This window comes from Zonotrichia leucophrys, chromosome 8 (assembly GCF_028769735.1).
Source record: "Zonotrichia leucophrys gambelii isolate GWCS_2022_RI chromosome 8, RI_Zleu_2.0, whole genome shotgun sequence".
Classification (NCBI taxonomy): Eukaryota; Metazoa; Chordata; class Aves; order Passeriformes; family Passerellidae; genus Zonotrichia; species Zonotrichia leucophrys.
The window spans coordinates 1,574,757-1,602,261 of record NC_088178.1 but is presented as its reverse complement, the minus strand read 5'-3'; the positions used below and the strand labels follow the sequence as shown (position 1 = coordinate 1,602,261).

The 27,505-nt window shown below is 54.1% G+C and overlaps 3 protein-coding genes across 3 annotated transcripts; all 3 read left to right on the top strand.

Moving 5' to 3' along the window:
- Nucleotides 1–86: 86 nt before the first annotated feature.
- Nucleotides 87–10,655, top strand: VAMP4 (vesicle associated membrane protein 4). The gene is made up of 7 exons (XM_064719935.1): nucleotides 87–347; nucleotides 1,512–1,558; nucleotides 1,856–1,906; nucleotides 8,045–8,145; nucleotides 8,732–8,811; nucleotides 8,976–9,027; nucleotides 9,981–10,655. The coding sequence occupies exons 1-7, from the start codon at nucleotides 282–284 to the stop codon at nucleotides 10,007–10,009; spliced, it is 426 nt and encodes a 141-aa protein (XP_064576005.1). The 5' UTR covers nucleotides 87–281; the 3' UTR covers nucleotides 10,010–10,655.
- A 2,259-nt stretch (nucleotides 10,656–12,914) lies between these two features.
- On the top strand, nucleotides 12,915–16,661 carry ITPA (inosine triphosphatase). Its single transcript, XM_064719934.1, has 8 exons — nucleotides 12,915–13,053; nucleotides 13,134–13,191; nucleotides 13,279–13,343; nucleotides 13,833–13,906; nucleotides 14,480–14,511; nucleotides 15,048–15,163; nucleotides 16,087–16,163; nucleotides 16,379–16,661. The coding sequence occupies exons 1-8, from the start codon at nucleotides 12,991–12,993 to the stop codon at nucleotides 16,497–16,499; spliced, it is 606 nt and encodes a 201-aa protein (XP_064576004.1). The 5' UTR covers nucleotides 12,915–12,990; the 3' UTR covers nucleotides 16,500–16,661.
- A 291-nt stretch (nucleotides 16,662–16,952) lies between these two features.
- On the top strand, nucleotides 16,953–24,591 carry METTL13 (methyltransferase 13, eEF1A N-terminus and K55). The gene is made up of 8 exons (XM_064720323.1): nucleotides 16,953–17,174; nucleotides 18,520–19,267; nucleotides 19,852–20,051; nucleotides 20,546–20,741; nucleotides 21,342–21,485; nucleotides 22,055–22,264; nucleotides 23,287–23,418; nucleotides 24,273–24,591. Exons 1-8 carry the CDS (start codon nucleotides 17,022–17,024, stop codon nucleotides 24,545–24,547), a joined length of 2,058 nt encoding a protein of 685 aa, XP_064576393.1. The 5' UTR covers nucleotides 16,953–17,021; the 3' UTR covers nucleotides 24,548–24,591.
- Nucleotides 24,592–27,505: the final 2,914 nt, after the last annotated feature.

Genomic DNA, 27,505 nt, shown 5'->3' with positions numbered 1-27,505 from the left:
CCGCCCCAGAACGAGCCCGCCCCGCCTCGGGCTGGTCCCTCCCGGTTTCCCGGTGGTGTCTCCGCCCCGGCCCGCCTGCCATCGGCAGCTCGGCGCTCGGCGCGGCGGGCGGAGCGGTCGATGTGAGCGGGCTCTCCGGCACCGGCCATTTCCCGCCGGCCCGGCCCGGCCCGGCCCGCTGAGCGCGGGGGCGGCGGGTCCCGTCCTGGGCCTGCCCGGCGCTCCCTGCTCTCCCCTCCAGGCTCCTCTCCCCGGGCACAGAGCCGCGGCACACACCGGCCATGCCTCCCAAATTCAAGCGGCACCTGAACGACGACGAGGTGACGGGCTCGGTGAAGAGCGAGCGGGTGAGTGCCTCTGCTGCGGGGCTGCGCGGGGCTCGCCGGGCTCGGTGCCCGCGGTACGGGGGCCTTGGCCGGGTGTCGGTGCCGCCGCAGCCTCAGCCGCGGGGCCCAGCGGCCCGCAGCCCGTGACAGCGCCGTTCACCCGGTAAGGGCTGTCCGTGTGTGTCACGGCCGCTTTGGGAACCTGTTGCGGCTCCCCGGGGCCGCATCCATGGCCAGGAGATGCCGGTGTGCCCCAGCGTCCTGCCCTTCCGCAGAGCCGGGCGGGGACACGGCCTGGCCCTGATGCCCACGTTGGCTGACGGAGCTCAGTGAAGTCACCCTGTGCTTTACAGCTGTTTTTTTCTCCTGTCACCGCGGTCCACTCGCTTTCAGGCTTTGAGTACAGATCCCAGCACTTGCCTGGTTTGGATGAGGTGGATTTAAGCAGCTGGGGACAGGCTGTGCTGAAGCTGGCTTTGGGCTGTGGTCGGAAACGCTGCTGCAGCTCCGACAGCTGCCAGCGAGAGCAGAGCCCGTGCTGCCACCGCAGGCTGCTCCTCCCTTGAGGGAAGCACTGTCTGGAACTATTGCACGGTGTTGCAGGTTTGCTTGAGTTGGTTGAGCAAATGTGACAGGATGGAAATGTAGGTGAGCTGCACCATCAGAGCATCAGGCTTGCAGGTGGGAGCCCAGAGCTACACACGGGAAAGCAGCGACTGTTGGTACCCCAAGGACCATCTGCTGGGTCCCTGGGCCCACAGCTTTAGTGTGTCACCTTCCTCTCCTGGTTGTTTTTGACCCTAAGCAGAAATGGTTTTGTCTGGAGTATTCAGGCTACTGTGGGATTGTGGGGTTCCCCTTAAAAATCAGGTTTTGGATGCTCTCATGGAGTGTAATGGATCAGCAAAGGGGAGTCCTTTGGGGTGAAACAGAGGAGCTGCCAGACCCCTCTGCCCTTGTGGTCATCCCTCTTACAGCTGCTGCCATCAGATGGTGGAGAAAACTCATCCTCCACGTCTGGAGTGGATGGGACAGCCCAGGGGGTCTCTGGGTGATCTGGGGATTGTCCCTTGAGCAGAGAGAGCCTTCCTGCAGTCAGAGGATGCTGATTGCATCCTAAGAGCTGGAAATGTGGGTGTGACTTGGTGGTTGCTTATTGATGAAATGGTTTTTCTGTGTTTGCAGAGGAACCTGTTGGAGGAAGACTCGGATGAAGAGGAAGACTTTTTCTTGTGAGTTGGAATGCAGTGGCATACCTGCCTGCACCTCTGAGGCTGAGGGGTTTGGGAATGAAACCCTTTGATTCCTTTGGGATGTTCTTGCAGAGCCTTGGCCTTGAGCATGAATTAATAGGTGTGACCTTTTGTAAGAGTGAGATGTGGATCCTTAGACGTGGGAGGGACTGATGGGAGTATGAAAACAATTCTCTGTGCACAAGGCATTGGTTCTTTCCTCTGTATCCTTTGGGTCTGGTTTAAAAACATGTTTTCATTGTACTTTCTGTCCTGATTGCTCTTTTCTGCCTGCAGGAGGGGACCTTCTGGAGCCAGGTTTGGACCCAGGAATGACAAGATCAGGCAGTAAGTTGTTGTTGCTTAGTGTCACAGAGATAATAATTTATTCTGGCACTGGGAGCTCCTGCTGCTGTCTTGTCAGAGTATTGTTGTGTGGCTCATCACATGAACATTCCTTGTGTCTGTGTTCTTCTAACTGACCTGTCCTACCCCACAGCTAAAGGAAATCTTAGCTTTGATGCAGCCTGTCAAGAAATTGTGTGTTGACAGAGGCAAGGGGATAAGAAAAGATAAGATAACATCACAGTAGCTTATTGGAGTTTCTGAAGCCCTTGCTGTGTTCTGGTGGTGACCTGTTCCATGCTTTTGTGAGGCTCTTCTTCTAACCCTGAATTTTAACCTTTCCTAGCATCATGTTTTGATTTTTGAGGCTTTTTTACCTCATCCTGTAACATGCTCCTTAACATTTCAAAGTAAGTATTCAGGAACACACCAGGACCGTGGGTTTGGGCAGCAGCTGGTGCTCTGGCATCCTCTTCTCCAGATAAAAACCTGATATAGGTCACCTGGAGATGAGCAGTGACTCACTGGGGTCAGAGCAGCTGGAAAACAGGAAACCATTACAGCTGGAGGAGGAGTGGGGCAAGAAGGAAGGAGTGAACACTCTGGATCCTTCTCCCTTCGAGTCATTTCCTGGATGAAGCTTGTTCAGGGCTCCAGTTTTTCTTATGAAGGATGTGGTGGTGGTACTTAATCAAAGTGTGGGGTTACTCACACACCTCTGGTCTGTGTTGCCCTGCTCCTTTGCTGATGTCTGTGGAGCCAGCACACAGATCTGTGTGGGCATTGCCCAGGCTGTTCATTGTGTGCAGCCCGTGTGTGGCTCTTGCTCAGGGATTTTTTCCATGCCAGGAAGAAGCCAGCACAGCTCTGGGATGACTCACTGCCACCATCAGCATCAGGCTGGGCTTGTTCTCTTGAGGGGTGAAGGGCACTTGAGCTGCACAAGAGGCAGAGGGCAGGGGGCTGCACCCTGAGTTTCTGGGCATCCCCCAGAGTGTGAGGATGCTGCTGGTAGAGAGGAGCTGCTCTGATGAGTAAGCCAGTGTGGATAGAGCCTCCCTTTAGGGCATGGAGGCAATGAGAAAGCTGAGAGCTGGGTTTATGGCTGGGGTCTCACCTGCACAGAAAGGTAGAGATGGGGGAGTGTCCCTCCCTTCAGCCTCTGCTGGACAGCACCTGCAGTGTCTGTTCCCTGTTAGTGGGAGACAACAGGAGCTCTTCCCTTCCCTGTCTCAGCCTGGCAGAAGGGAGCCTCAGGTAGAGAAGGACATGGCACTGTGAAAAGGAAGAGAAGTGAAAGGAGCATTTAGCCAGGAGCTGCTGGGTCCATAGATGTGACTAGTGGCCCACACACCAGGCTTGCCCATTGCCAGACATTGCCTGGACACAGTGGATGTGGCATGGAATTGTCCCTTGGGCTGTCAAGGGGCTACACCTGTGGAGCCTCTGTTACAAAACAGAATTTATTTTCTGCTCTCATCAGTGCTGATTGCTTTGTTTAATAAGCACTCACACCATGCAATCATCACTTCTTGTCATGGAGATCACTGGGAAGTTTCTGATCAGCTCAGCCCTTGTGCTGTAAGGATCAATGCCTGCTCTCACAGTGACTCAGTTTTGTTTCAACAAAGAAAGGGTTGAGTTGCTGCTATAAAACTGTAAGGAGAAGACATTTTAAGGAGGAATTTGAGCATTTGGAGAGCTGAGGCATAGCTGGGCAAAGCTGGAGAGGCCATGGCAGCATGGGGCTGGAGGAATGAGGTGTGAAGATGGGCATAAAAAGAAACTGGGGGGAGGATTAGGTAGAGGAAAAAGTGATGGGATTGTGGGAGCAAAGGTGTGGAACATGTTCAACGTGAGGGGCAAGACTGGAAAGTTTTCCTCGTTGTCCTTGGCAGGAAAGGGGGATGGATTGGGTCAGGGTGCAGTTTGGCAGCACAGACCCTCAGGGCTGGCTCAGCTGTGGGGAACACTGCAAACCTTGCAGGGGAAAGAGGTGAGTGACAGCAACAGTGACAGGAGCAAGTGCCAGTCCCCTTCCAGCTGAGCTTTGTCCTGATGTGTCTGGTTGGGGTGGGCTCTCCTCTGGAAGCTGGGAGGCCACATGAGGTCCCTTTGAGGCCTCCCATGCCCAGGGTGGGCTGGAGCTGAAGCTCAGCTTTTAAACCTTTATCCTTTCCCCAAAGGCACAGAGAACAGGTAAGGCAGAGCTGTTCTCCTTTCTCTGCCTTTGCTTTGAGGCTTTGGAAGAAGTGCTGAATGTGTGCCTGAGAGTCTTTTCAAGGGAGGCTGGCATGTTCATCTTCCAGCTGGATTTCTTGATTTTGGAAAAGGAGCTTCTCATCACAGACCATATTTTTTAAAATTCTGCTAAAATCAGCCCCTTTTCTGCACTGCTTGCCTCACTTTACTGCTGATGTTTGTGCTTTCAGGGAGCTGTGCCATTGGGTTCTTGTTCATGCTGCTGCTGCTGAGGCTCAGCACAGTGCTGGGGTTCCCCAGGAGCCCCTTGGTGGCTGTGAATCCCCATGGTGCAGCTCTGGGGGTCAGCATTGCCCCAGTGGCTCTGGCTGGCTGCAGGCCCTGAGAGGGCAAGGTTTGGGGAATGGTTTGAACTCCTGAGGCAAGAGCTGACTGCAGCTTCCCAGGGCTCCTTGCAGGTTGTGCAGTGAACCCCAACCACAGTCCAGGCTTTCATCTGAAGGGGATAGCAGGCCCATGCTGACAGCAATCATTGTTGGATGTAATCCTTGCAGTGACTGAAAGGCCTCAGGGAGGCACAGGCTGCTGTTCTTCAGTCCATGGCTTTGTGGTGGGTTCAGCACTGTTACCCCGTTGTTGGGAGCAGCTGGGGAGTGCTGTGCAGCCTCTGTACCCTCCATCTGCCTTGGCTCTTCCTGCTGTTCTCTTCCCTGGCTGCTTGCCACAGCCAGGGGTGTTTGGGTGGAATGTGCACCAAAATACACACTGTTAATATCACTGGGGTGGAAAACTGGAGTGTGATGCTGGTGCAAACAGCCAGCTTGGAGACAAGCAGCAGCCTTGGGCAGCACAGCCCATGTGTGTGCACAGGCTGTTTACAGTGTCTGCAGAATGCAGCACTGCTGTTAGCCCAGCACCCTGACCAGCCCTGGCAGTACCTAACCCACAATGAAAATGATTATTCCTCTCACTCTGGAAGAGCAGAGCACAAGAAGAGAGGAGTCTAAAAGCAAGCTGAGTGCCACTGGATCTTGTTGGTTTGATGGTGTACGCTTGCTGTCCTTGTTAAAAGCATCAGACTTGCAGTAATTAGTAAGAAAGAAGGTCATGGGAGACATATTTCATGGTTTTGTCTTGCTCCCTTTCCTGGCAGGTATTTATTCCACTTTATTTCTCTTGGAAATCTGGCAGGAGTAAAGCACATGAAGTGGATGTGTCAAAAGCCTGTAGCTCCCCAAGAGGAAATACACTTTGTATTAGAGGACTCATTCCCTTTTGCCAAATAAAATAAGAAAATATTTTCTTCTTGATGTGACTTGAGTTTCCTACCTCAAGCATGCCAGACTAGTGGGAATTTTTGAATTTGTTGTGTAGCTGCTGGGTTAATACATAGGCTGAGCATTTTTCAGCCCCCTCCTGGAGAGGCAGCAGTGAAGGGTGGGAGAGAGCAGAAAGAAAGAGCTGGTGTAGGGTCTGGTTAAGGTGCTGTGTGGAGGTCTGAATTTCCTTGGCTTGGCCTCTTCCTTCTTTTTTACTGTGTTGTTTTGTTGTTTTTTTCCCCAGATGGCCAACTGTGCTACCCAAATGCATTTGTGTTCCATAGGAGTCAACACCTCAACATTTGTGGCAGTTTATAAACCTTGATTTCTTTCTCCATTCTTCACCTGTGCAATGTTTTGTTCTCTTGGGGACAGCTGACAGCTTGCCCAGGGTTTGGGCTGGTAACAAGGGCCCTTAGCATTTTGCCAGCAGCTCAAGTGAGAAGAGGCAGGATGCTGAGAAGCAGCTTGGGCACTGAGGTGCTCTCCCCAAATGCTGTTAACCACCACAGCAGCCTGAAGCTACCAGCCTGTTTTGCCTGCAGCACTTTGGGGTGTCCCAGGACTGCAGCAGCCCCCTCAGGGCTCTGACCTGCACTAGCAGGGTTACAGGTGCTGTTGCATTGCTCTGCAAGTTCCTAGATGCACTGTAACCTTGTGTGCTCCCACTTGTTACTTGTACCAGGATAACTTGGTGACAAATCTGTTGTGGGAGGAAAATCTCTCTCTTTTGAAGCCAGAAAATGATTTTAGAAACATTTACATAGTGCAAATGTAGACGTGTTTGAGGCTTAGAGGATTTGCCAAGTTGGCTCATCTGGGGTAGCAGATGTTGGTGCTTTCCTCTCCCCCAAGCTGTGGCTGCACTGCTGGCAGCTCCAGGCTGGGGTTTGTTGTGCCAGGGTAAGGAAAGCCCCTTGCAGAACGTGCCTGCCTGTCCCCCAGTGCCCAGGGATGGGCCCTGGGCTGTGTGTCTGTCTGTGTGGGGGAACACTTGGCCCCCAGGGCACTGCTGTGTGTTCCTGTTTGTGTCCTCAGTGCCACCCTCTGAGCTCTGCCAACAGCTCTGCTGCTCACCTCGGGCTGTGTAAAACAAACAGGGGATCAGAGCAGCTCCTGCTGAGAGCTCTTTGGGCATTGTCTGTGCCCTTTCCCTCCAGATAAGGAGCTCCTGGCAGTGGGGAAGGCAGGAGCTGCCACCACATGGTGTAGGAGGGTTCAGAGAGATGCTGCTCCCACAGACTCTGTGATGCAGCAGAGAAGGCAGCTTCCTTTCTTCTGCTGTCCTAAATAAAGCACATTTTGACATGTGCTGCTGGAGTCCAGCATGTGCCTTGTCACAGCTGTTGACTCAGAAATTTCAGAGGGCTTGCCTGGCTCTTCTAGCTCTGGAAGCCACAGTGCAGTGGTGCTGGAGAGCTCAACTTGAAAGGCTGAGGTGGGAAACCCCTTGATATTTAGAGATGTGGAACTCTTTCTGGAGCTTTCTGGGGAGGAAAATGCCTTTTAATGCCTTTTATTCTCCCCTGTCTTTGGAACAGTAAGTAAATGTGAGCAAGTGTTGTGACCACTATTGCTGTTTGCAGCTGCTCCTCACCAGCACAGGTGAGAGCACTGGTAGGAGAAATAGGTCAGTGTGAACCTGTGTCTCTAATTAATGAATTAATTAGAGGCCTGGTGGTGAGGACAGAGCCCTGTTTGTGGTTTGCAGTGCCCCACTGACTGGCCTTGAGTGTGTGTTGGCTCCAGTTTCGTGGGCCTTGGGGGAGGATACGCTGTTTCTCTCCTGAGCTATTTCTGTGTTGTTGCCTCCAAGATGCTGCTGGTGCCGTTGCCTTTCTGGGAACGGTATGTCTCAAACAATGTATTATCCCCCAGGCTCAAGAAAATCCTCATTTCTATCTCCAGGAAAACAAACGTGTATTAGCTCCACAATACAAACCAGAATGGAGCAGTACTTTTCCACCAGGAAAATTTTTCTCTCTTGCCAGTGTATTTTTTTTTCTGGAGTGAATAAATGCATTTTTAATAACCCTACTGGTGTGATTTAGGCTGCTGTTCACTGAAGGCTACCCACAGTGTTACATAACCTAGGAGAAGATGAATTATAACTTGGTTTAGTTCATATCAGCCATTTCTTTGCTATCCTCTTGATGCCCCTGGCAGGGTGGGTTTAATTTAGTAACTCAGTGCCTGGAGGAGGGAAGTGATTTGATTTCACCCCAAGTTATTGAGCAAAGGTGTGATGTGGAGGTCTATGAAATGTAGAAAGATAAGGTATGGGGTTTTTTACTTTTTTTTCCCCTTTGTGAGCTCTTCTGTAGCAGAGGTGCCCACCAACAGCAATTAGTGCCTTTTCATACTGCATTTGTGTGTTGCAGGTGTTAGAGAGGGTGTCCCACTTCTGCTGCTTCCCAGTGCTCCCTCTGAGCCCCTTGTGTTCCCTTCCCTCCTGGGAGTGCAGCAGATCCACCCCATGCCACACCTCTGGCTTTCTCTGCATCCCATCTTCCCCTTCCACTGTTGTGCCCTTTCATTTCTGTGGGTGAGCTCTCAGCTCCTGCCAGGCTGGGCAGCTCTGGTGCTCATTTCTGCCTCTCCCACTGCCTTTGCTCCCCAGTGTGCAGAACCAGGTGGATGAAGTCATCGATGTCATGCAGGAGAACATCACCAAGGTGATCGAAAGGGGCGAGCGGCTGGACGACCTGCAGGATAAATCAGGTGTGTGGCAAACTCAGCTCTGCTGGGCCAGGTTACCCTGCTGCAGTGCTGAAAGCACCTCATGTCACACCTGGCCTTGCATTTCTGTCCTTGCTGAGGGTGGTGTTGCTCAGCCTTGGGCTGCACATCTGACTTTGTGCTGACTCTCCACCTTCACCTGCTGCTCTGTGCAGAGGCATTAGTGTGGAGGTGCTGGGATGGTTGGTCCTTCAAGCAAAGGTAGATTGGTCTGTCTTCTGGCACTGGCCACTGGCTTGCAGAGCATGTTCCTGTCCTCAGAGAGCAGCCAGTACAGAGGGAGCAGAGTGGGACTTGTGTCACATCGGCCCAGCTGTGGCTTTGGTGAACCAAGGGCTTCACATCGGCCCAGCTGTGGCTTTGGTGAACCAAGGGCTTCACATCGGCCCAGCTGTGGCTTTGGTGAACCAAGGGCTTCACATCGGCCCAGCTGTGGCTTTGGTGAATCAAGGGCTTCACATCGGCCCAGCTGTGGCTTTGGTGAATCATGCTGTGGGGTTAGAACAGGTGAGTGGGTGCTGTGCCAGTGTGTGCACCACTGAACTGACTCTTTTCTTTCCTTTAATAGACAGTTTGTCAGACAATGCTGCAGCTTTCAGCAAAAGAGCCAAGCATCTCCGGAGGCAGATGTGGTGGCGAGACTGTAAGGTGAGCAGGGAGGGGAGCAGGCAGGGTTGGGGCTGTAGGAGGGTGCTGAGCTGCCTGTCCTGGGAGGAGCTGGAGCAGCTCTGCTTCCCAGCTGGGAGCACAGGGCTCCTTCAGGGCAGCTGCCCCTGGCTCCCTGTGTAAGGCGCCCGTGTCTCCCCTTGCAGATGAAGGCGATCATTGCAATGGTGGTGGTCATTCTGCTGCTGGTGATCATCGGTGAGTAGCTCCTCATCAGCCCAGCCATGGACATCCTGGTGGCCCTCCATGCTGGGAGTGGCACTGTGGTGCTGCTGGCCCTGAGGGACAGCACCTGAGCCACCCCACGGGCTCCACTGTGCCCTGCAGAGCTCTCTGTGCTCCTCTTTCACACAGGAGCAGCTCCAGCCAAGTCCTGCTGAGTGTGACCAGAGAAAGCCCCCAGTGCCCTGCCAGCCTTGTGCTGGCACTGGCTGATCCCAGGGTGGGTGGGAGTACATGGAAGAGTTTCAGGCTGGAGCAATGTCTTCCAGAAACATCTCTGCATGTATCAGGCACCTTGCAATGAGCCTGCTGTTTACAAATGCTCATCCCAAAGTTGATGTGCTGCCTAATTTCCATGGAGTGGCTGTTGTGGCTTTGCCATTGGTCCCTTCCTGTGCTCTCTGCCTTTCCTGGCCTCCCCAGAGCAGGGATGTCACTGCTGTTCCTACCAAACAGCTCAGAATGACCAGAGCATGTTTCTTCCAGGCAGCAATAATTGATCCCTCTGCCTGCAGAAGGACATGCTCCAGGGATCCAGGCAGTGCAGCTCTTCTGTGCCACTGTGTTTGGAGGGTTTTCCTCCCACTGAAGTGCCCAGGGGCAGCTCTGTAACTGATCTTGTTCCTTCAGCAAAGCCCTTGTGGCCTGTTGTCCTCCTAACACACAGCCTGCAGTGAGAGAGGCAAAGCTGGCAGCAGGGCTGAGAGAGAGACTGATGGAAAATCCCATCTGGTTTCGTTTTGGGAAGCTGGAAGGAGATGAAGGCAGCAGGATGTGTTGTCTAGCATGTGTGCAGACAGCAGATTGCTTTAGCTGGGGGCTGGGAACACACTTTGCTCCCAGCTGCTGGGGTTTGTCACTGCAGAAATGGGGGCTCCCCCTGGCAGGGATGGCTGTGTGCTCAGAGTTTGTTTCTTTGTGTTTTGCAGTGCCCATAGTCCTGAAGTACCGCTCCTGACAGGGCAGCTGGAGGCTGGTGGAGCTGCCTCTGGGATAACCAACCTGCTGTGTCATTTCAGTGAGAGATCTGTATATAGCCTGGAAGTTGTTATTTCTCCTGGGAGCAGGAGGTGGTGGCAAGCAGCCAGCTCTAAGGGAGTGTTTGAAGAACAACCAAACAACCCTTTACCTGTCCTGCTGTCAGACTCTTTTTATAACACAAGATTCAGATCCCAAACCATCTGTTTTGTGGAATTCTGGGTCTCTGGTTTGGAGCTGGCTACTTGTCCCTGTGGTCTATCTGTATATATGGTTGAGTTGTAATATTAATAATAATAATTATAATAATAATAATAATATGGTTTGAGCAGCTCCCTGCTGCCTGCTGTGGAAGGCAGAGGGGACTGTGAATCAGAGAAAAGGAGGGGATAAATGTCTGAAGGGAAATGCACCATTATAGGGAACTGATTCTTTTGAGGACAGCTGCAAGGGTGTTGTTTTTCTCTTGTTAAAAAAAAAAAAAAGAGAAGAGAAAAAGTGAAATTAGGTTTTACAATCCAGAAGACTTTCTGGTCCTGCCATGGGAATGCACAAGCTCAGTGTTTTCAGTATTGCTGCTTCCAGCTGTGACTAAAGACATTCCAGTAAACCTATTTTTGACTGTACACGTGGAGTTCTTGCACATCTTCATAAAGTCCTGGAGGCCATTCAGGGCTCTCTGAGGCTGGGAGTCCCTGTTTCTGTGTGTCCTTCACCAAAAGTAAGGAATGTGAGTAAAACCCAGCAAGCAGCACAATGATATAAGAACACAGCTGGAGAACAATTCTCCTGACTCCATCCCCAGTGAAGAAGCCCAGTTCATATTGAGAGCCCTTCACCATGATGTGGTGGTGAATGGCAGCCAGTTTCACTGCCTTGTGACCCACTGGGGTGGGGATTGTTCCCAGACGTGGGCACTGGGGACCCCAGTGCTGGAATGAGCAGGAACTCAGCTCCTCTATCCATGGGTGGCACTGTGGTGTTTTGATGTTTCCAGCCTCAGTGTCACCAAAAGTGCTGGTGGCATTTCTGTCAGCCCTTTTTTTTGGGAGCTTCTCCTTTCCAGCCCTGAGCCTGGCACTTTGGCTGAGCCAAGCTCTTCTGCTTCTCTTTTTCTGATGAGAGCAGGGTTGTCCTGCTGAGCACGTGTTTGAAATGGTTCTGGGGAGGGGAAATGGTGCCCCAGAGAGTTTCCAGTGCCATGTCCCAGCTTCCTGCTCTGAGCCTGCCCCCAGGACCTTGCCCAGCTCCCACCTGAGTGCTGCCCCATGCAGAGAAGGGGATTAGGAGTGAGCAGGGCAGCCTGGAGGGCTGCATGGGATTCCACATCAACCTTGGCCAGCTGGAATACAAACAGGGCTTCTCCCCTCTGTGAGAGCTGATCTCTGCAGGTGGCAATCAGGAGGGCAAGCTGGGCTTTTCCTCCTGAAGTATAGGCTGGTTTTATCATACATTCAGTGGAAGGGACAAAAGTCATCGTGCCTGTGCCTTTGGCTGCTCTCTGCCTGCAAGGGACCATGAAGGTGGCTGAGCAGGGACTGGCTCTGTCTCCAGGGGGGCTGCAGATCTCGCTGAGCTGTTTGGTACCGTGTCCTGCCAGCTGGAAAGTGAGTTAATTCACTCCTGCTGCTGCTCTGCCTTTCCCACAGCCCAGCCTTGCCTTTTACTGCTCCTGCTCCTTGTGCCACCCACAGCAGGACCTTGGTGCCACAGGAGTCCTGGTCAGAAACATCACAGGATTGGATTTTGCTAATCAAGTTTTATAGATTTATTTTCTCCCCACAAGGCTGGAAGGATCATTAGAAATGTGTGCTCTTGGGGTGGTACAGAGCAGTCCTCCACACACTCTGTTGGTGTTGTGGTTTTATATTGCAGCCTGTGCTGTCCCACCCTGGACTGGTGGCAGGGAGAACTGCAGTCAGCAGAAAGGGAAGGGGTGTTGTTTCCAGCGGTGTCTGCATGCTTGGGGATTGGTTTTCACTTAGGAGATGTTATGAAGGAGCTTCTACAACAAAAACAACTCCTTCACCCAAGCTTTGGGTCTGTTTTACCCATTCCAGGACAGACCATCAGCTGCTGTTTTCCTCATGTTTTCTTTTGTACAGGGAATGGCATCTTCTGGCAAAAGCAGTGCATTCCTCCTCTGAGGATTGCTGTGTGAGGCTGTGCTGTGACCCTGATGCCTGAGGGGGAAAGGGGGATGGACAGGGGTGCAAAGAGGCCTCCCAGGGGGAAAGAAATCCCTCCATGGAGTCCCCTGGCACAGCAGGAGCTTGGCAGGGTCTGGCAGTGAGGAGGGGCCTGGGTACACGCTGGGAGAGCTGGGTCTCTGCTGCTGCTGCTCCTTCCCAGGGCCTGCTGCCCACCCTGCAGGGCTCCATGCCGGCCCCACGCACAGAACTCGAGCCTGGAGCTTCTGCTGCAGGGCAGGGAGAGCTGCCACAAGGCAACCTGATATCAGTGCACTGCCCGAGCTGCTGGGATTGGCTGTGGATCGCTTTTAGGTTCCAGTCGCTCAGTGCTGGGGCTGTCCTGGGCACAGCCGTCCCAAGGGACAACTCTGGCTGTGAGGGGCGCCACCAGCAGCAAACCATCAAGGATGGAACTTTACGGCTCCGACACAGGAAACTCGATGACAGAGACGCGCCGGAGGTGGGAGGCTGAGCAGCAACAGAGCTTGGAGCACAATTCCCTTGCCGATTCTCCGACTGCGGCTGGTTTTACCTCAGGAAAGCAGCGCGGGCTGCAATGGCCGGGACTGTGAGGGGCCGGCTGCCATGGCGACACGTCCCGCCCCCCGCGGGCCGGCAGTTCCCGCCTCTCTGGCGTGGGCGGACGCCCTCCCCATTGGCTGGACGCTGCGGGGCGGGCATGTTCCCCATTGGCCGAGCGCTGCGGGGCGCGGCGCGCCGCGGGCGCTGATTGGCGGGCGGGCGCGCAGGGGCCGAGCGCGCGGTCAGCATGGCGGCGCCGGCGCGGCGGAGCGTCGTGTTCGTGACAGGCAACGCCAAGAAACTGGAGGAGGTGAGGGCGGCGGGAGCGAGCCTGGCCAGCGGGTTTGCCTCCGTCCCTCCCTGCCCTGTCACTCCCTTCTCCCTGCGCAGGTCACGCAGATCCTCGGGGACTCCTCTCCCTACGCGCTGGTGGCGAAGAAAATTGACCGTAAGTTGCTGGCAGGGCCTGGCGGGGTGTGAGGGCTCGGCCCGGCCCCGCCGTGTGCTCAGCCCCGCTCCGTCCCCGTGTCCGCAGTGCCCGAGTACCAGGGGGAGCCGGACGAGATCTCGGTGCAGAAGTGCCGCGAAGCCGCCCGCCAGGTCACTCCTCCTTCTCCTTTCCCGGTGGGATGGGCATGGAGGGACCCCGGGCAGGGACACTGAAGGATCCTCTCCCATCACCCGCCTGGGCTGGTTTATGGGAGGTCACAGAAGCTCCTTCAGGCCCGGTGGCTGCAGGACAAAGAGTTTGATGTCTGCTGGCTCTGGGCTGGCTGTCCTGCAGGCTTGCCTCTGGAACACAGGCTTTCCCATTCCTTGTCCTCCAGGATTGCAGGGATGTTCAGCTCTGTTTGTTTTTCTGCATGTGAAACCTTCCCAGTGAAACCTTCCCCATGTGAAACCTTCCCTGCTGTGTTTCAGCCTCTCTGGCCTGCCTGGGGGCAGTTTGGGTTTCACCGTGTATGTCTGATGTGTGTTGCCTTTGATGTCAAGTGGAAACATGAGGATGGGGCAGAGCAAGGGAAGGGGTTTGGAAATAATGCCTTCCTTCAGGTCTGATGTTTTCCTTCTCTTGGGCTGTCACTGTAGGTTCAGGGACCTGTTATAGTAGAGGACACCTGCTTGTGCTTCAATGCCCTGGGGGGCCTCCCAGGACCCTACATGTAAGTGGCTGTTCCCCTTCCATGTGCCAAGGTTAGGGGCACAGGGTGGGCTCCACACTGCAGGAGCACTGGGGTCAGGGAGGTGATGGCTGTGCCCTGCCCCTCCTCCTGCACCCCAGGGGCTGCACTGAGCTCCCTGAGCCCTGGGGTAAATCACAGAGCAGGGATGGACAGACAGAGCTGGGCTCTTGGCTCTGCTTTTAATCTGTGCTGCCTGCTGTGGCAGCTTGGGAAGCTGTGCAAAGAGCAGTAAAGGCACCAAAACCTTTCAGCAGGACTGCCATGAGTGCCCCATAGGTTCTCCTAGGGACAGCTTTAATCCAGAAGATAACAAAGTTATTCTGTATTTGTATACATAATAACTAGGATACAGTAATTACCCCACTGCTGTTTCACTGTGTCCCCTTCCGCTTAAGAGGTAAGTGTGTCCTTCCTGGTAAATGGTGCAGAATGAGTGATTTTACAGCACACTGAGGAATTCAAAGGCCTATGAGAATGTAAGCAACACAAAGATGTCTGTGTGTCTGAGAGATAATTGCAAAAATTGATCTTCCCTCTTTCCTTCCTTTTCAGAAAATGGTTCCTGGAGAAGCTCAAGCCAGAAGGTACTGCCCTCGTGTCACTGCTCTGTGTGTCACCCACTCCTGTGCCCCTGCAGTGGCTCCCTGCCCATGCTGGGGGAGCCAGCAGGTTCTGTGCCCTCCTTCCTGGGATGTTTTTCTCAGCACATTCCCAGACTCCTGCCTCTGCAGGCTGGTGGCAGGGCTCCTGGGAGCATCTTGTTTGTCCTCAGCGTGACCTGCAGGATCTCCTGCTCCCTGGGGCTCCACTAACACTGCCCTCCCCTGCTGTGCCTTGACCCCACAGCTCAAAGTGTGGCTGCAAATCCTCTGCTGGTCTCATTAACACGAGCACTGATCACTTTCAAGCACCAGGGGCTTTAGTTGTGCTGGGTTGGTTCCTCTGCCAGATCCATGGCAGGGCTCTGGAGCTGAGCTCTGAGCTCTGGCCTCAGCCACAGCAGGCAGGGATCCTGCCAAGAGCACCAGGGGGCTTGGGAGTGCCACGTGGAGCCCTGGGTGGCTGTGCTGTGCTCGCAGGGAGCAGCAGGCACTGCAGGCTCCCTTGTGTGTCCCCCCAGGGCTGTACAAGCTGCTGGCTGGCTTTGAGGACAAGTCTGCCTACGCGCTCTGCACCTTCGCCTTCAGCAGCGGCAACCCCGAGGAGCCCGTGAGGCTCTTCAAGGGCCAGACCCACGTAGGTGCTGCGTGCTGGGGGGGGTTCTGCTGCCACTGGCACTGTGGGGACACTCTGGGGACGCTGGGGGGGCCTCTGGGTCGCTGGGGAGGGGAGGTGGGTGCTGGGGTGCAGCCCTTTGTTCAGGGCTGCTCAGTGAATGTTACCTCAGTCTGCTCAGCCCCATCTCCTCTGTGTTCAGTTCTTAGGGAATTGTATGGAGCACGGATATTTGCATGTGTATACCTAGCAAAAACTAACAGCAAGGTCAGGACTAAGTCTTTTGTCCTTGGGGGTGTGTGGCAGCCATCCTGACATCTTCAGTGTCATGCTTTTTATAAGCTACAAAAATATAAAATTTGGCGGGTTGATGATTTATGATCGTGGTTTGTATTTTTGTTTGGATTTTGGGGGGGGGAGTTAGTTCTGGGGTTAATTCTGTGTTTGTTTGGGAGTGGTTAGATGGTTGGTTATTTTTGATACTAGGAAATACAAAGGAAGGTTCATTGAAAGTGTATCCATGACAAATGGTTTGGCTGATGTAGGGATATGTGCTTTAATTATTTGATAAAAAAAAATTAAAATGTCAAGATGAAAAACATGAATGCGTAAAATGGAATTTAAATATTAATTCCTAGTAAATGCACTGATTTAAATATTAGTTCCTGGTAAATTTAAATATTAGTTCCTAGTAAATTCTCCCTCTGTATAACAGTTCTCAGCTCTGTTATTTGAGAGGTCAGAGCACTGCCACCATGGGGCAGTGTGACTTTGGAGCTGCTGGCTTTGGTCACATCCTGGGGAGGGGACAGCACCTGCAGGGGCTGTGGTGGCTGCGTGTCTCTGTCTGTGCTTGAGATGTAACTGCAAGGGAAGTGCAGTTTTTAGGGTTTTTTGTGCTTTTTTGTGTTATTTTAATGGTTTTCTGTGCTTTCTCATGGCAGGGAGTGATAGTGGAGCCCAGGGGCCCTCGGGATTTTGGCTGGGATCCCTGCTTTCAGCCAAATGGCTACAACCAGACGTAAGTGGTGTTTTACCTTGGTGTAAGGCAAACCTTGGTCAGGGGTGTCCAGAGGAACTTGTTTGTGAGGAAGGGCATCAGGGGGACGTGTTCTCCTGGATCAGAACACAGGGGTGATGGGAAACCTCTGGAGCAGGGAGGCAGAGGGGGAGCTCTGGTGCTCCAGGGATGTGCTGTAGTGTCGCTGTTACTGACACTTGTTTCTGTGCCCGCAGCTACGCCGAAATGCCCAAGGCGGTGAAGAACTCCATCTCACACCGGTACCGGGCGCTGAGCGAGCTCTCCGCCTTCTTTGTCCAGAGCGCCTCTGCAGAGCCCCGCCCCGCTCCCAGCTAGCCCGGGGGACCTCACACAGCCACACGGGGTTCCTGCGTGGGAAAGGAGCTCCGGAGATCCCCGTGTCCGAGCCCTGCCCGGCCAGGCGGGGTGCATGTCACCGGCAGCGCCGCCGGGACTCCCTCCGCTGTGGCTGCCATTAAAGCTGCTCCTCGGAACCCACCGCTGCCTAGCTCTCCTTTGTATTGCTCCAGCAGAGCCCAGCGGTGCGCGCTGTTAGAGCTGCATCTAACAGCAACCGTACCGGGGGCGGCTTCGGACCGGGGCGGGCACCGGGACCGGGCGGGGGCGCGCTGGGGCCGCTGCGCCGTGGAGCCGCCAGGCCGGAGGCAGCCAATGGGAGCGGCCTGGGCGGAGACAGCCAATGGGCGGCGGCCGAGGCGGAGCAGCCGGCCAATGGGGAGAGGCCGAGGCGGAAGCAGCCAATGGGCGGCGGGCGCGCCGTGCCGCGCAGCCGGAAGCGGTCAGCGCGGCGCACACGTGGGGACGCGGGAGCGGGGCCCGGCACGGCCCGGCCCGGCCATGGAGCTGCTGCCCCGCAGCCCCGCCGAGTTCAGCTCCGCACGCTACTGGGATCGCTTCTTCCGCCAGCGCGGGCAGCGGCCCTTCGAGTGGTACGGGGCCTTCCCGGAGCTCTGCCCCGTTCTGCACAAGTATGTGCGGCCCCGCGACAAGGTGAGCCCCGCTGTGTCCCCCAGAGCTCCTGCGCCGCCAGCTCTGAGCTGGTTTTGCCTGCAGAACAGGAGGTCAGGTCTGACCTCATCGCTCCCTACAACTCCCTGAACGGAGCTTGTAGCCAGCTGGGCTCGGCTGCTTCTGCCAGGCAACCAGCAACAGGATGAAAGAACAGAGTCTGGAGCTGTGCCAGGGAAGGTTTAGGGTGGACATTTCAGAGAAAGGGCGCTTAGACATTGGAATGGACTGCCTAGAGGGAGGTGATGGAGTCACCGTCCCTGGAGATGTTTAAGGAGAAATGGGATGTTACACTCAGTGCTGTGGTCTGGTTGGCACGGTGGTGTTTGATCATAGCTTGGACTCTCCGTTCTCAGAGGTCTTTTCCAGTCTACTTGGTGCTGTGTGCAAGGACTGACGTAGATGATGTTGTGAAAAACGCCAATCACTTGGTTTTGGTTTTTTTAATTTTAAAAGTTCAATGGTAATAAAATAGTTATAAAAGTAGTAATATAATTAGAGTAATAATAATTTGGACAATTTGAATTAGGACAATATGAGACAATAGAACCAAAGACTTACAGAGGTCCGGGTACCTTTTTCAACACGAGCCTGAAAAAGGACCCACATTAACAGAGGATTAACCCTTAAAAGCAACAGCCTGTTGCATATTCATACACCTCATCCATGATGCATAAATTCCATTCAAACACAGGATTCTGTCTGGTCATCGTCAGCTTATTCCTCTGAATCCTGACGGTGTCATCCTGCCCAAGCCAGGCAGGGAGAAGTTCATTTCTTCTGATAATGGAGCAATAAATTCTCTTTCTCTGAAAGATTCAGGTGTCCTGTGGCTGCTATCTCGCTGCAAGTCCTTTCTTTAAAAAAAGTATCCTACATAGCATCGTTTCTGTTTTAACATTTTTTTATAACCTAAAGCTATATTCAACCCACTACTTAAGAGAATTAATACAGCCTTACTTCCTAACACAACACATATAATATTCATTTTAATATTTGCAAAAAGCCAATCATAAAATACGCATTTTTCACAATGTGAAGCCCCCAGTGTGCCTTAGCAAGGGTACAGGAGAGACCCCTGAGTGGCCCTGCTCTGGGGGTTAAAACTCCGAGGTCATTCTCAAAAAACATGCAGCAGACACATCACTTCTCTGCCATGGGACTGTTCCCTGTGGATGGATGTGTTATCTTGGGCCATGCAGAGTGAGTTTGCAGGCCCCAAGGGTGTGGTTTTCCCACACACATCTGGTATTTGCTCCTTAAATGGGGGGGTATTGTCACCATCCAGGGTGTTGTCACCATCTCCCTGCTCTGTGCTGCCGGCCAGGTTCTCGTGGTGGGCTGTGGGAACTCGGAGCTCAGCGAGCAGATGTACGACGTGGGCATGTGCCAGGACATCGTCAACATCGACCTCAGCGCCGCCGCCGTGCGCCAGATGCGGGAGCGCAGCGCCAGCACCCGGCCCGGCATGAGCTACCTGCTGATGGACATGCTCCACATGGACTTCCCTGATGCCCACTTCCAAGTGGTCCTGGACAAAGGCACGCTGGATGCCCTGCTGAGCGATGAGGAGGAGGCCACTTTAGCCAAGGCGGAGCAGATGTTTGCTGAGATCAGCCGGGTGCTGCAGGTGGGAGGGCGCTACCTCTGCGTCTCCTTGGCTCAAGCCCACGTGCTGAAGAAAGCTGTGGAATATTTCTCCCAGGAAGGGTGGGTGGTGCGTGTCCACCAGGTGGGCAGCAGTGGGGACAAGCAGCAGTTTGTGCTGCCTGTCTTTGTGTATGTGATGACAAAGTTCAGGAAGGTGCCTGGCTCGGCAGCAGGGATCCTGGAGATCTGCCCCGAGGAGCAGGACAGGCCGCTGCGGGTGGAGAGCGCGGAGCGGCTGCTGGCAGCGGTGAAGGACAGGCAGCACTATGCCCTGCTCTGCAGCCAGATCAGCAAAACCCCCTGCAGGGAGCAGGTTTCCTTGGATCTGTGTGACAGAGAGAGCGGGAAGCCTCGCTACACGCTGCACGTGGTGGACAGCCCCTCGGTGAAACCTTCCCGGGACAATCACTTTGCCATCTTCATCAGTGAGTACGGCTTGGGCAGGCTGCAGCCAGGTGCAGGAGCTGCAAAGCAGCCAGCCCTTCAGGGCCTGCTGAATTTGGGGCTGGAGAGGGAAATTACTCACCTGTGTGGGGTTGGGGTGATGTTTTAGTCCTGGCTTTGCAGTGGGGTGGTGCAAGCACACACGTGGCACAGAGGAGCTTGTTGGGCAGAGGGACACTGCCTGCCCTGCCTCCAAGGTGCTGATTCCTGCCTGGAGGCTGGTGACAGCCAAGTTAGCACCTTGCAGCTGGGAATGCATTGCTGCTCTCTGTGGATGTCCTGGCTTGCAGGGGCTGCACCCACAGAGATGTGTCAGCCTCTGCCAGCAGCCCCATTCCCTCCCTGCATGCCTGCAAAGCTCCCACAGCCTGGAGACAGCTCAGGAGCCTGTTGGACTCCCTCCTTTCTAATGAGATGTGGCTTTTCCACCTTTTTCCATGAGCCTGCAGCTCCTGGCTCTAACCAAGCAGTGCTACCTCCCTTCAATGTCCTGCCATTCCCTGTGGCTGCTCCCCTGGAGGCTCCAGGCCGGGAGCAGCCCAGGCTGATGGCAGCCCCTCTGCAGTCCCGCAGGGCAGGGAGACCGAGTGGCTCTTTGGGACGGAGGAGGGGCGGCGGCAGCTGGCGGCCAGCGCGGGCTTCGGGCGCCTGCTGACGGTGGCGCTGCACAGGGAGCAGCTCTACGAGGGCATGGCCGCCATCCAGGCTGAGCTCTCGGGGAAGGTGATGGAGCTGGCCCCGCCGGGCCTCCCTGCCCGGCAGCAGGTGAGCCCCCACTGCCCAGCTGGGCTTCCCAAAACAGGGCCAGGCTGGCTCTGCCAGCAGGGAAACCCTCTCCTCCAAGGCAGAGGCGTGAGCATCCAGCCTTGGTGAGGAGGAGATGGGCCTGAGGTGCAGCTTCTCTTGGCTTTCCCTCCAGCTGTCTGTCTGTGCTTGGAGGCAGGATTTGAAGTCCTTGCCCTCCAAAACCCAATATCCCAAGAAAAGCAGAGATCCAGAAACCCTAAAAGGATCCAGTCTCCTGTCTTAATCCTGGCTTTAACTTCTGTTCCTTCTGTCTTCTCCTTCTTGCCCCAACTCCGCACATCTGAGCTCTTGCAAAAAACTCTTGCTGTGTTTGCTCCCTGTGCTGGGAGTGAATCCGGTGCGGATCCCCAGCTCTCCTGTGGCGCCCCACTGCTCCTCTCTTGTGGCTGCTTCGTCCTGGCTCAGTCAGGACAGTGGGAAAGCCAAGCCCAGCAGCGCTGTGCTCCCTGCAGGTGCCCTTCCTGTCCGTGGGAGGGGACATTGGGGTGCGGGCGGTGCGGCACCGTGGCAGCAGCGCCCTGAGCGGGGACTTCGTGGTGGAGGACGTGAAGGGAGATGGCAGCTGCTTCTTCCGCCGCCTCATCTTCCTCCAGAACAGGAACGTGGTGCAGTCTGAGGCTCGGCTCTTGGCCCCCACACCTCTCCCAGGTACATGGGGCAGAGGCCAAGGCTGATTTTTTAGGGTGGCAGAGAGTGAGAGCAGAACAAGAAAAAGGTAGAAGTCCTGCTGGGACCTGCCTGTCGTGCCCTAGAGCAACCTTAGGTGTGACCGTGTTCACAGGGGTCTGAGGATGAGGGAAGAGATGAGGATCTGACTCCATGTTTCAGAAGGCTTGATTTATTATTTTTATTATATTTAAACTATACTAAAAGAATAGAAGAAAGATTTCATCAGAAGGCTAGCTAAGAATAGAACAGGAAAGAATGATAACAAAGGTTTGTGGCTCGGCTCTCTGTCTGAGCCAGCTGACTGTGATTGGCCATTAATTACAAACAACCAACATGGGCCAATCACAGATGCACCTGTTGCATTCCACAGCAGCAGATAACCATTGTTTACATTTTGTTCCTGAGGCCTCTCAGCTTCTCAGGAGGAAAAATCCTAAGGAAAGGATTTTTCATAAAAGATGTCTGTGACACTTGGGAGTGTTCCTACACCATGGGTGGGACAGGGCTGGGGGTGGCTGGTTCTCAGAAAACACCTCCATCTCCCTCTTGCCTTACTGGCTGGTGTCTCCTGTTCCTCAGGCCAGAAGAAGAGGAGGAAGGACAAGAAGAAACCCAGCCCCTCTGAGCCCCCTGGAGCCATTGACAAGAGCTACCTGTGCTGTGAGCACCACAAGGCCATGGTTGCGGGGCTCTGCCTGCTGGGGGGCCCCGACGCCCTCCCAGGTGACAAGGCCAGCAGTGGGAGGCTGTGCTGGGGCAGTGTCCCCACGCCACAGCCCCTTGGGGAAAGGCTCTGTTGGCCAAGGTGCCCTGTGCACCCTTCCCAAAGTGGTTCGGGGACGGTGGGTGGGATGGGTGTGGTTGTGTTCAAGGGGTCCCAGGATGAGGGAAGAGATGAGAATCTTGATTCCATGTTTCAGAAGGCTGATTTATTATTTTATTATATATATTATATTAAAATTATATACTAAAACTATACTAAAGAATAGAAGAAAGGATTTCATAAGAAGGCTTGAAAGGAATGATAATAAAATCTTGTGACTGACCAGAGAGTCCAAGCCAGCTGGACTTTGATTGGCCATTAATTAAAAACAACCACATGAGACCAATCACAGATGCACCTGTTGCATTCCACAGCAGCAGATAATTATTGTTTACATTTAATTTCTGAGGCCTCTCAGCTTCTCAGGAGAAAAGTCCTAGCAAGAGGATTTTTCATAAAATATGTCCATGACAGACAAGCAGTGGGGTTATGGCATGCTGGAGGCTCACTGGGTGCTTTTGGTTGGCAGGAGAGCTGGCAGTGCTGGTGGTGGGGCTCGGCGGGGGCAGCCTGCCCCTCTTTGTCCACGATTACTTCTCTCAGGCCCGCGTGGCCGTGGTGGAGATCGACCCCTCCATGCTGGAAGTGGCCACGCGCTGGTTTGGGTTCTGCCAGGGCGAGCGCATGCAGGTGCACGTCTGCGATGGCCTGGACTACGTGGCCAAGCTGGCAGCTGAAGGTATGTCTTGGTTTGGAAAGCCAGGAGTCTGCTAAGGCAGCAGGAGCCTCCCCTGAAATGGAGAATGTAAACCCTCCCCACACCTCTGAATTGCTATAAGTTTTAAATTAAGGGGCTCTCAGGCAAAAATATGGGAGCAGGAAATAACAGTTCTTTAATAAGGAAGAAAAATAAAATTATAAAATAAACAATGCAGTACACTAGAACAACACTGACAGAGTCAGAACCCAGCCTGACACCCTGTGGGTCAGGGTGTTGGTGGCAGTCCCATTGGAATTGTGGCTGCAGCCCTCCTGCAGTGTCAGGGGTGGTTCTGCTGGAGCAGGGATCTGTAGAGAAGGATGTATTGTTCCTCTGAAGATCCAGTGGAAGGAGAGGCAGCTGCTGTTCCTCTGGGGAATCCAGTGGAGAAGCTGTGCTGGTGTCTCAAAAACCTCTGGATTATATCTGGGTAGCAATGTTTGAAACCTCAGATTGTATCCAGGTAGGAATGCTTGGCTCCTCCCTCTGGGCTCACATCTCCCAATGGGATGCTGCAGTTCTTATCAGCCATGCAGTGACATTCAATAGCTGTTATCAGCAATGTCCCCTCCCTAGGGAGGTGTGACTGTGGTCACTCAGAGAGAGAGATAAGGCAAACTGCCCACTTGACAAAGGTAATCTGCCATACAGATGGGAATGGAAAACATCTTGCATTGCAATGTGGGACAAGGTACCAGAGCCCCATCGAGCCCAGTGGGTGCCATGCTGGGTAGCAGAGTCCTGGGCTGTTGTCACCACCTGCTTCCCCTTCCTGCCCATCTCCTGCCCTGTGTCACAGTCCCCAGCCTCACCAGGTCTCTGCAGCTCACAGCCTGTCATTGCCTCCCCCAGCACCAAGGGCTTGTAAAAAGAAACGCCAGCAGAGAAGTCACCCATAACGTGGCAGAAAGGGTATTTTGACCATCCCATCTTTGGCCTTACCACGTGTGTAGCTCACCATTGTCCCAGAGGATAACAGCTGTCTGTGCTTTGTCCTGCAGGACCCACCCAGTATGATGCCATCATGTTTGATGTGGACAGCAAAGACCTCACGGTGGGGATGAGCTGCCCACCCCCAGCCTTTGTGGAGGAGCCCTTTCTGCAGAAAGTTAAAACCATCCTCAAGCCAGAAGGTAGGAGGGAAGATGTGGCCATGTCCCCGTGGCCAGGCTGCTCAGTTCTGTGTGGAGTTGGGGCTGTGCCATTTTCTCATCCTGGGGAATACTGGCTACAGCCAGGATTGCTGCATGGCATCCCCTTCTCCTGGGGGTCCTGCATCTGGGTGTTTCAGTGGGCACTGTGACAGCAGGATGGCCTGAGACATCCCAGGGGTCCAGCAGAGGTTTCTGGAAGCAGAAGGTGTAGGCAATACCTGAGAAAAGATCTCATGGCCACCCACCACCCATGTGGCAGCAGGGATGTGGAATGGGACCAGGGGAATGCCAGTGAGGAAGACATTTCCACCAGGGTGGCAGGGAGCAGGGTGGGGTGTGGTCACCAATTGTTGTGAGGGTCCCCAGGATGAGGTGAGAGATGAGAATCTGACTCCAAGGTCTCAGAAGGCTGATATTATATATGATATGACTCATATCATATGAATCATATCATATCATATCGATCATATTAGATGTCAAGTGAAATTATAATTTATGGAATTATATACTAAAACTGTACTAAAGAATGAGAAAGGAGACATCAGAAGGCTAGACAAGAATGATAATCAAAACTTGTGACAGACTCAGAGAGTCTGACACAGCTGGCTGTGATTGGTCATTAATTAAAAACAATTCACATGGAATCAATCAAAGATGCACCTCTTGGTGAGCAACCTCCAGAGCACATTCCAGGCAATCAGATAATTATTGTTTACATTTCTTTTCTGAGGCTTCTCAGGAGAAAAAGCTTGGTGAGGGGATTTTTCATAAATGTCACAGTGACAGTGGGGTGCACAGGCTGCTCTGAGCTCCCTCCTCTCTCCCTTCTTCAGGAGTCTTCGTGCTCAACCTGGTGTGCCGCGATTCCCGGCTGAAGGAGTCGGTGCTGGGTGCCCTCAGGGCCGTGTTCCCGCTGCTCTACGCTCGCCGCATCCAGGGCGAGGTGAACGAGATCCTGCTGTGCCAGGCGGGCCCCGTGGAACGGCGCAGCCCCACAGAGCTGGGGGCACGGGCACGGGCACTGGAGGGAGCCCTGCGCCAGCCCGGCCGGCCCTGGGACAGCTCCTATGTGCTGGCAGACATGCTGCAGGCCGTGCTCGTCCTCTGAGGGGGCTCTGCAGGCCGTGCTCGTCCTCTGAGGGGGTTCTGCTGCAGGCCTGTGCTCGTCCCTGAGGGGGATCTGCAGGCTGTGTTGTCTGAGGGGCTCTGCACGCGTACTCATCCTCTGAAGGGGCTGTGCAGGCCATGCTCGTCCTCTGAGGGGGCTCTGCAGGCCGTGCTCGTCCTCTGAGGGGGCTCTGCAGGCCATGCTCGTCCTCTGAGGGGGCTCTGCAGGCCGTGCTCATCCTCTGAGGGGGCTCTGCAGGCCGTGCTCATCCTCTGAGGGAGCTCTGCAGGCCATGCTCGTCCTCTGAGGGAACTCTGCTGCAGGCTGTGCTCATCCTCTGAGGGGGCTCTGCAGGCCATGCTCGTCCTCTGAGGGGGTTCTGCTGCAGGCAGTGCTCATCCTCTGAGGGGGCTCTGCAGGCCGTGCTCATCCTCTGAGGGGGCTCTGCAGGCCGTGCTCATCTCTGAGGGGGCTCTGCAGGCCGTGCTCATCCTCTGAGGGGGCTCTGCAGGCCGTGCTCATCCTCTGAGGGGGCTCTGCAGGCCGTGTCATCCTCTGAGGGGGCTCTGCAGGCTGTGGGTTTGGGTCTGTCCTTGTTGTTTTCGCTCCTTGCTCTTCAGCACAGCTCCTGTTGTTCTGAGGGTGCCTCTCCCTGCATCTCCAGCGTTCCTGGTGTCTCTGCAGAGCCCCAGGCCTGCTCCAAGGCTGCTTGTGGGTGTGTGTGAGTGGGCTGCAAGCTGTGAGAATAAAGTGCTCAGGGGTGCTCTGAGGCCTGCAGTGCTTTGTTATTTCAGGCTTATTTCTGAAGCACACACACCTCTGGGAAAACTACAGTCACCATTGCACTGCAAAGGTGTGTCCTGGGAGCAGGCAACTGCCCCTTGAACCCCATTGCCCCCTCACCACTCAGCATCCCAGATAATTTCCCTCTTCTGAATCTCTCCAGCCATCACCACTGAACTGAAACCCCTGAGCTCAGAACCCTTCTGAGGGCCCAGCAGGGACCCAGGGCCAGCAGGGACCCCGGCCTGGGCCACTCTCACCCAGCTGGTGCAGGTCAGCCTTCCTGCAGGATGAAAGGACAGCCAGAAAACACCATTGGGGTGTTCCCACAGCACCCCAATCCTGCCCAGGCAGCTCAGTCAAGAGCTGGCCTGTGTGATGCCTTGTGCAGGCTGACCTAGAACAGAGGCTGGACAGAGCTAAAGAATAAAGCAGGGATTTATTAGGAGGCCTCAATGGATCCACCTTGGGCAGCACAAGAGCCCAGCCAGGGCTACACCCAAAATGAACCAAAATGGTCACAAAATGCACAACTGGTCATGGGGTCTCTCACTTTTATCAGTTCTGGAGTTAATTGTCCAATTACAGCTCCAGCCCATGAAGTCCCATCCTGCTTGTTTTTTTCTCTCCACCCCACATTGTGCTCTTGGGCCTGAGATTTGGATCATTTGTCCTTGGTGCCCAGCTGGAGCAGGAATTGTTTTGTCTCCCTGCTCTGTGCACAGAGCTCACCATCCCCTCATATGAAGCCCAGACCCACACACTAAAGCAGCACAGAACCTGAAAAATAGAAAAGCTCAAACCTGAGGCATCATGTGTGTCCTGGCTGGGCATGGACCTGCAGGTTCTCATTCATTCATCAGAAGCCATTTTGGGGTGGGGGCTTGTCTTTCTCCCCTGCAACAGCAGGTGCCAAAATGAGCCTGAGACAATGTACCAAAGTGACCAGCTTGCAGACAGCAAGGTGACAAACTGCTGCTCTGCCACTGATGCTGCACCCTCACTCCATGCTCCCTTCTGCCACTGGCAGCCTGAGAAAGGACACTGTGAAGCAGCTTTTCTGAGAGCTGCTTCCCAAAGCAAACCCTCCCCAGGCACCTCTCCACAGCCCAGGGAGCCAACAGCACACCAGAATAGCTGCAGGAGGGATCTGTCTCAGCATCCCTGCTGGAGCCATCTCCCAGCCCTGCAGCTCACACCCCCATCCCAGCAGGGTTTGGGCTGCCCCTTACTTGCTTGGAAGGAGGCAGCTCTCCTCCATCTGTGGGAAAACCTCTGCCACTTCCAAAGCAGAGTGGGAGGCTGTGGGAGCTGAGAGTTTGCAGTTCCCCAGCTCATGGGGCCATGGAAAGGACACCCCAAAAGGCTCTTGTTGAACTATGCCCTTTTCTGACCCAGAGATGGGGCAACTGAGAGGCATTTTAAAAACTTTTATTCCATTTTCAGTCTCAAGTGAAGGGTGAGACAATACAGATGTTACAATTCATGCCATCACAATCAGAAACCAATTAATTCTTAATTACAATACATTATAAGCATTTCTTGGCCTATCAGCTTTAGCCACACCATGTGTAAATGCCTTAAAGCCAATCATCTAAAACTACCCCTCGTGGATACTACTACAATGCATCTTTCATAGTTCTATGTTCATAGTTTCATAGTTTCTCCAAAGTATCCAGTCTTTTTTGCAAGGCCATCCTTTGAAACTTGTTTCTTGTTCCATTTCTCTCTCAGCAATATCTGTCCTGTTCCATGGCATTTCTAAGTCAGGATTTGTTATCTCAAGGTTTGCTTACAGATGCACACTATGTGAGCCTTGCGGCAGGCTTTGAGAATTCTCTCCAAATCCATTTCCCACAGGTTCTCACCCCCTGCAGCAGTGGGGACCATGTGGGCACTGCCCCAGAGCAGGAGATGGGGCTGTTGGTGCCCAGGCTGCCCCACGGCAGCTGTGCTGGCAGCAAGCAGCTCCCTCTGATCAGCACCTGGGGGTGTGTTTTCATTTCAATTTGCCAGCAGGTTCTGCTTTGGGAGCTGCTCTGCTCAGATCCCTTCTCTGATGCTCCCTCCCTTGTTCCCCTTCCCACAGAGGGACAGATGGGTGCCCTACTTTCTCCCTGGGCTAACCTGCAAGTACACAAAGGAGTAGATGCTGTTTTAATAAGAGCTTTTGAT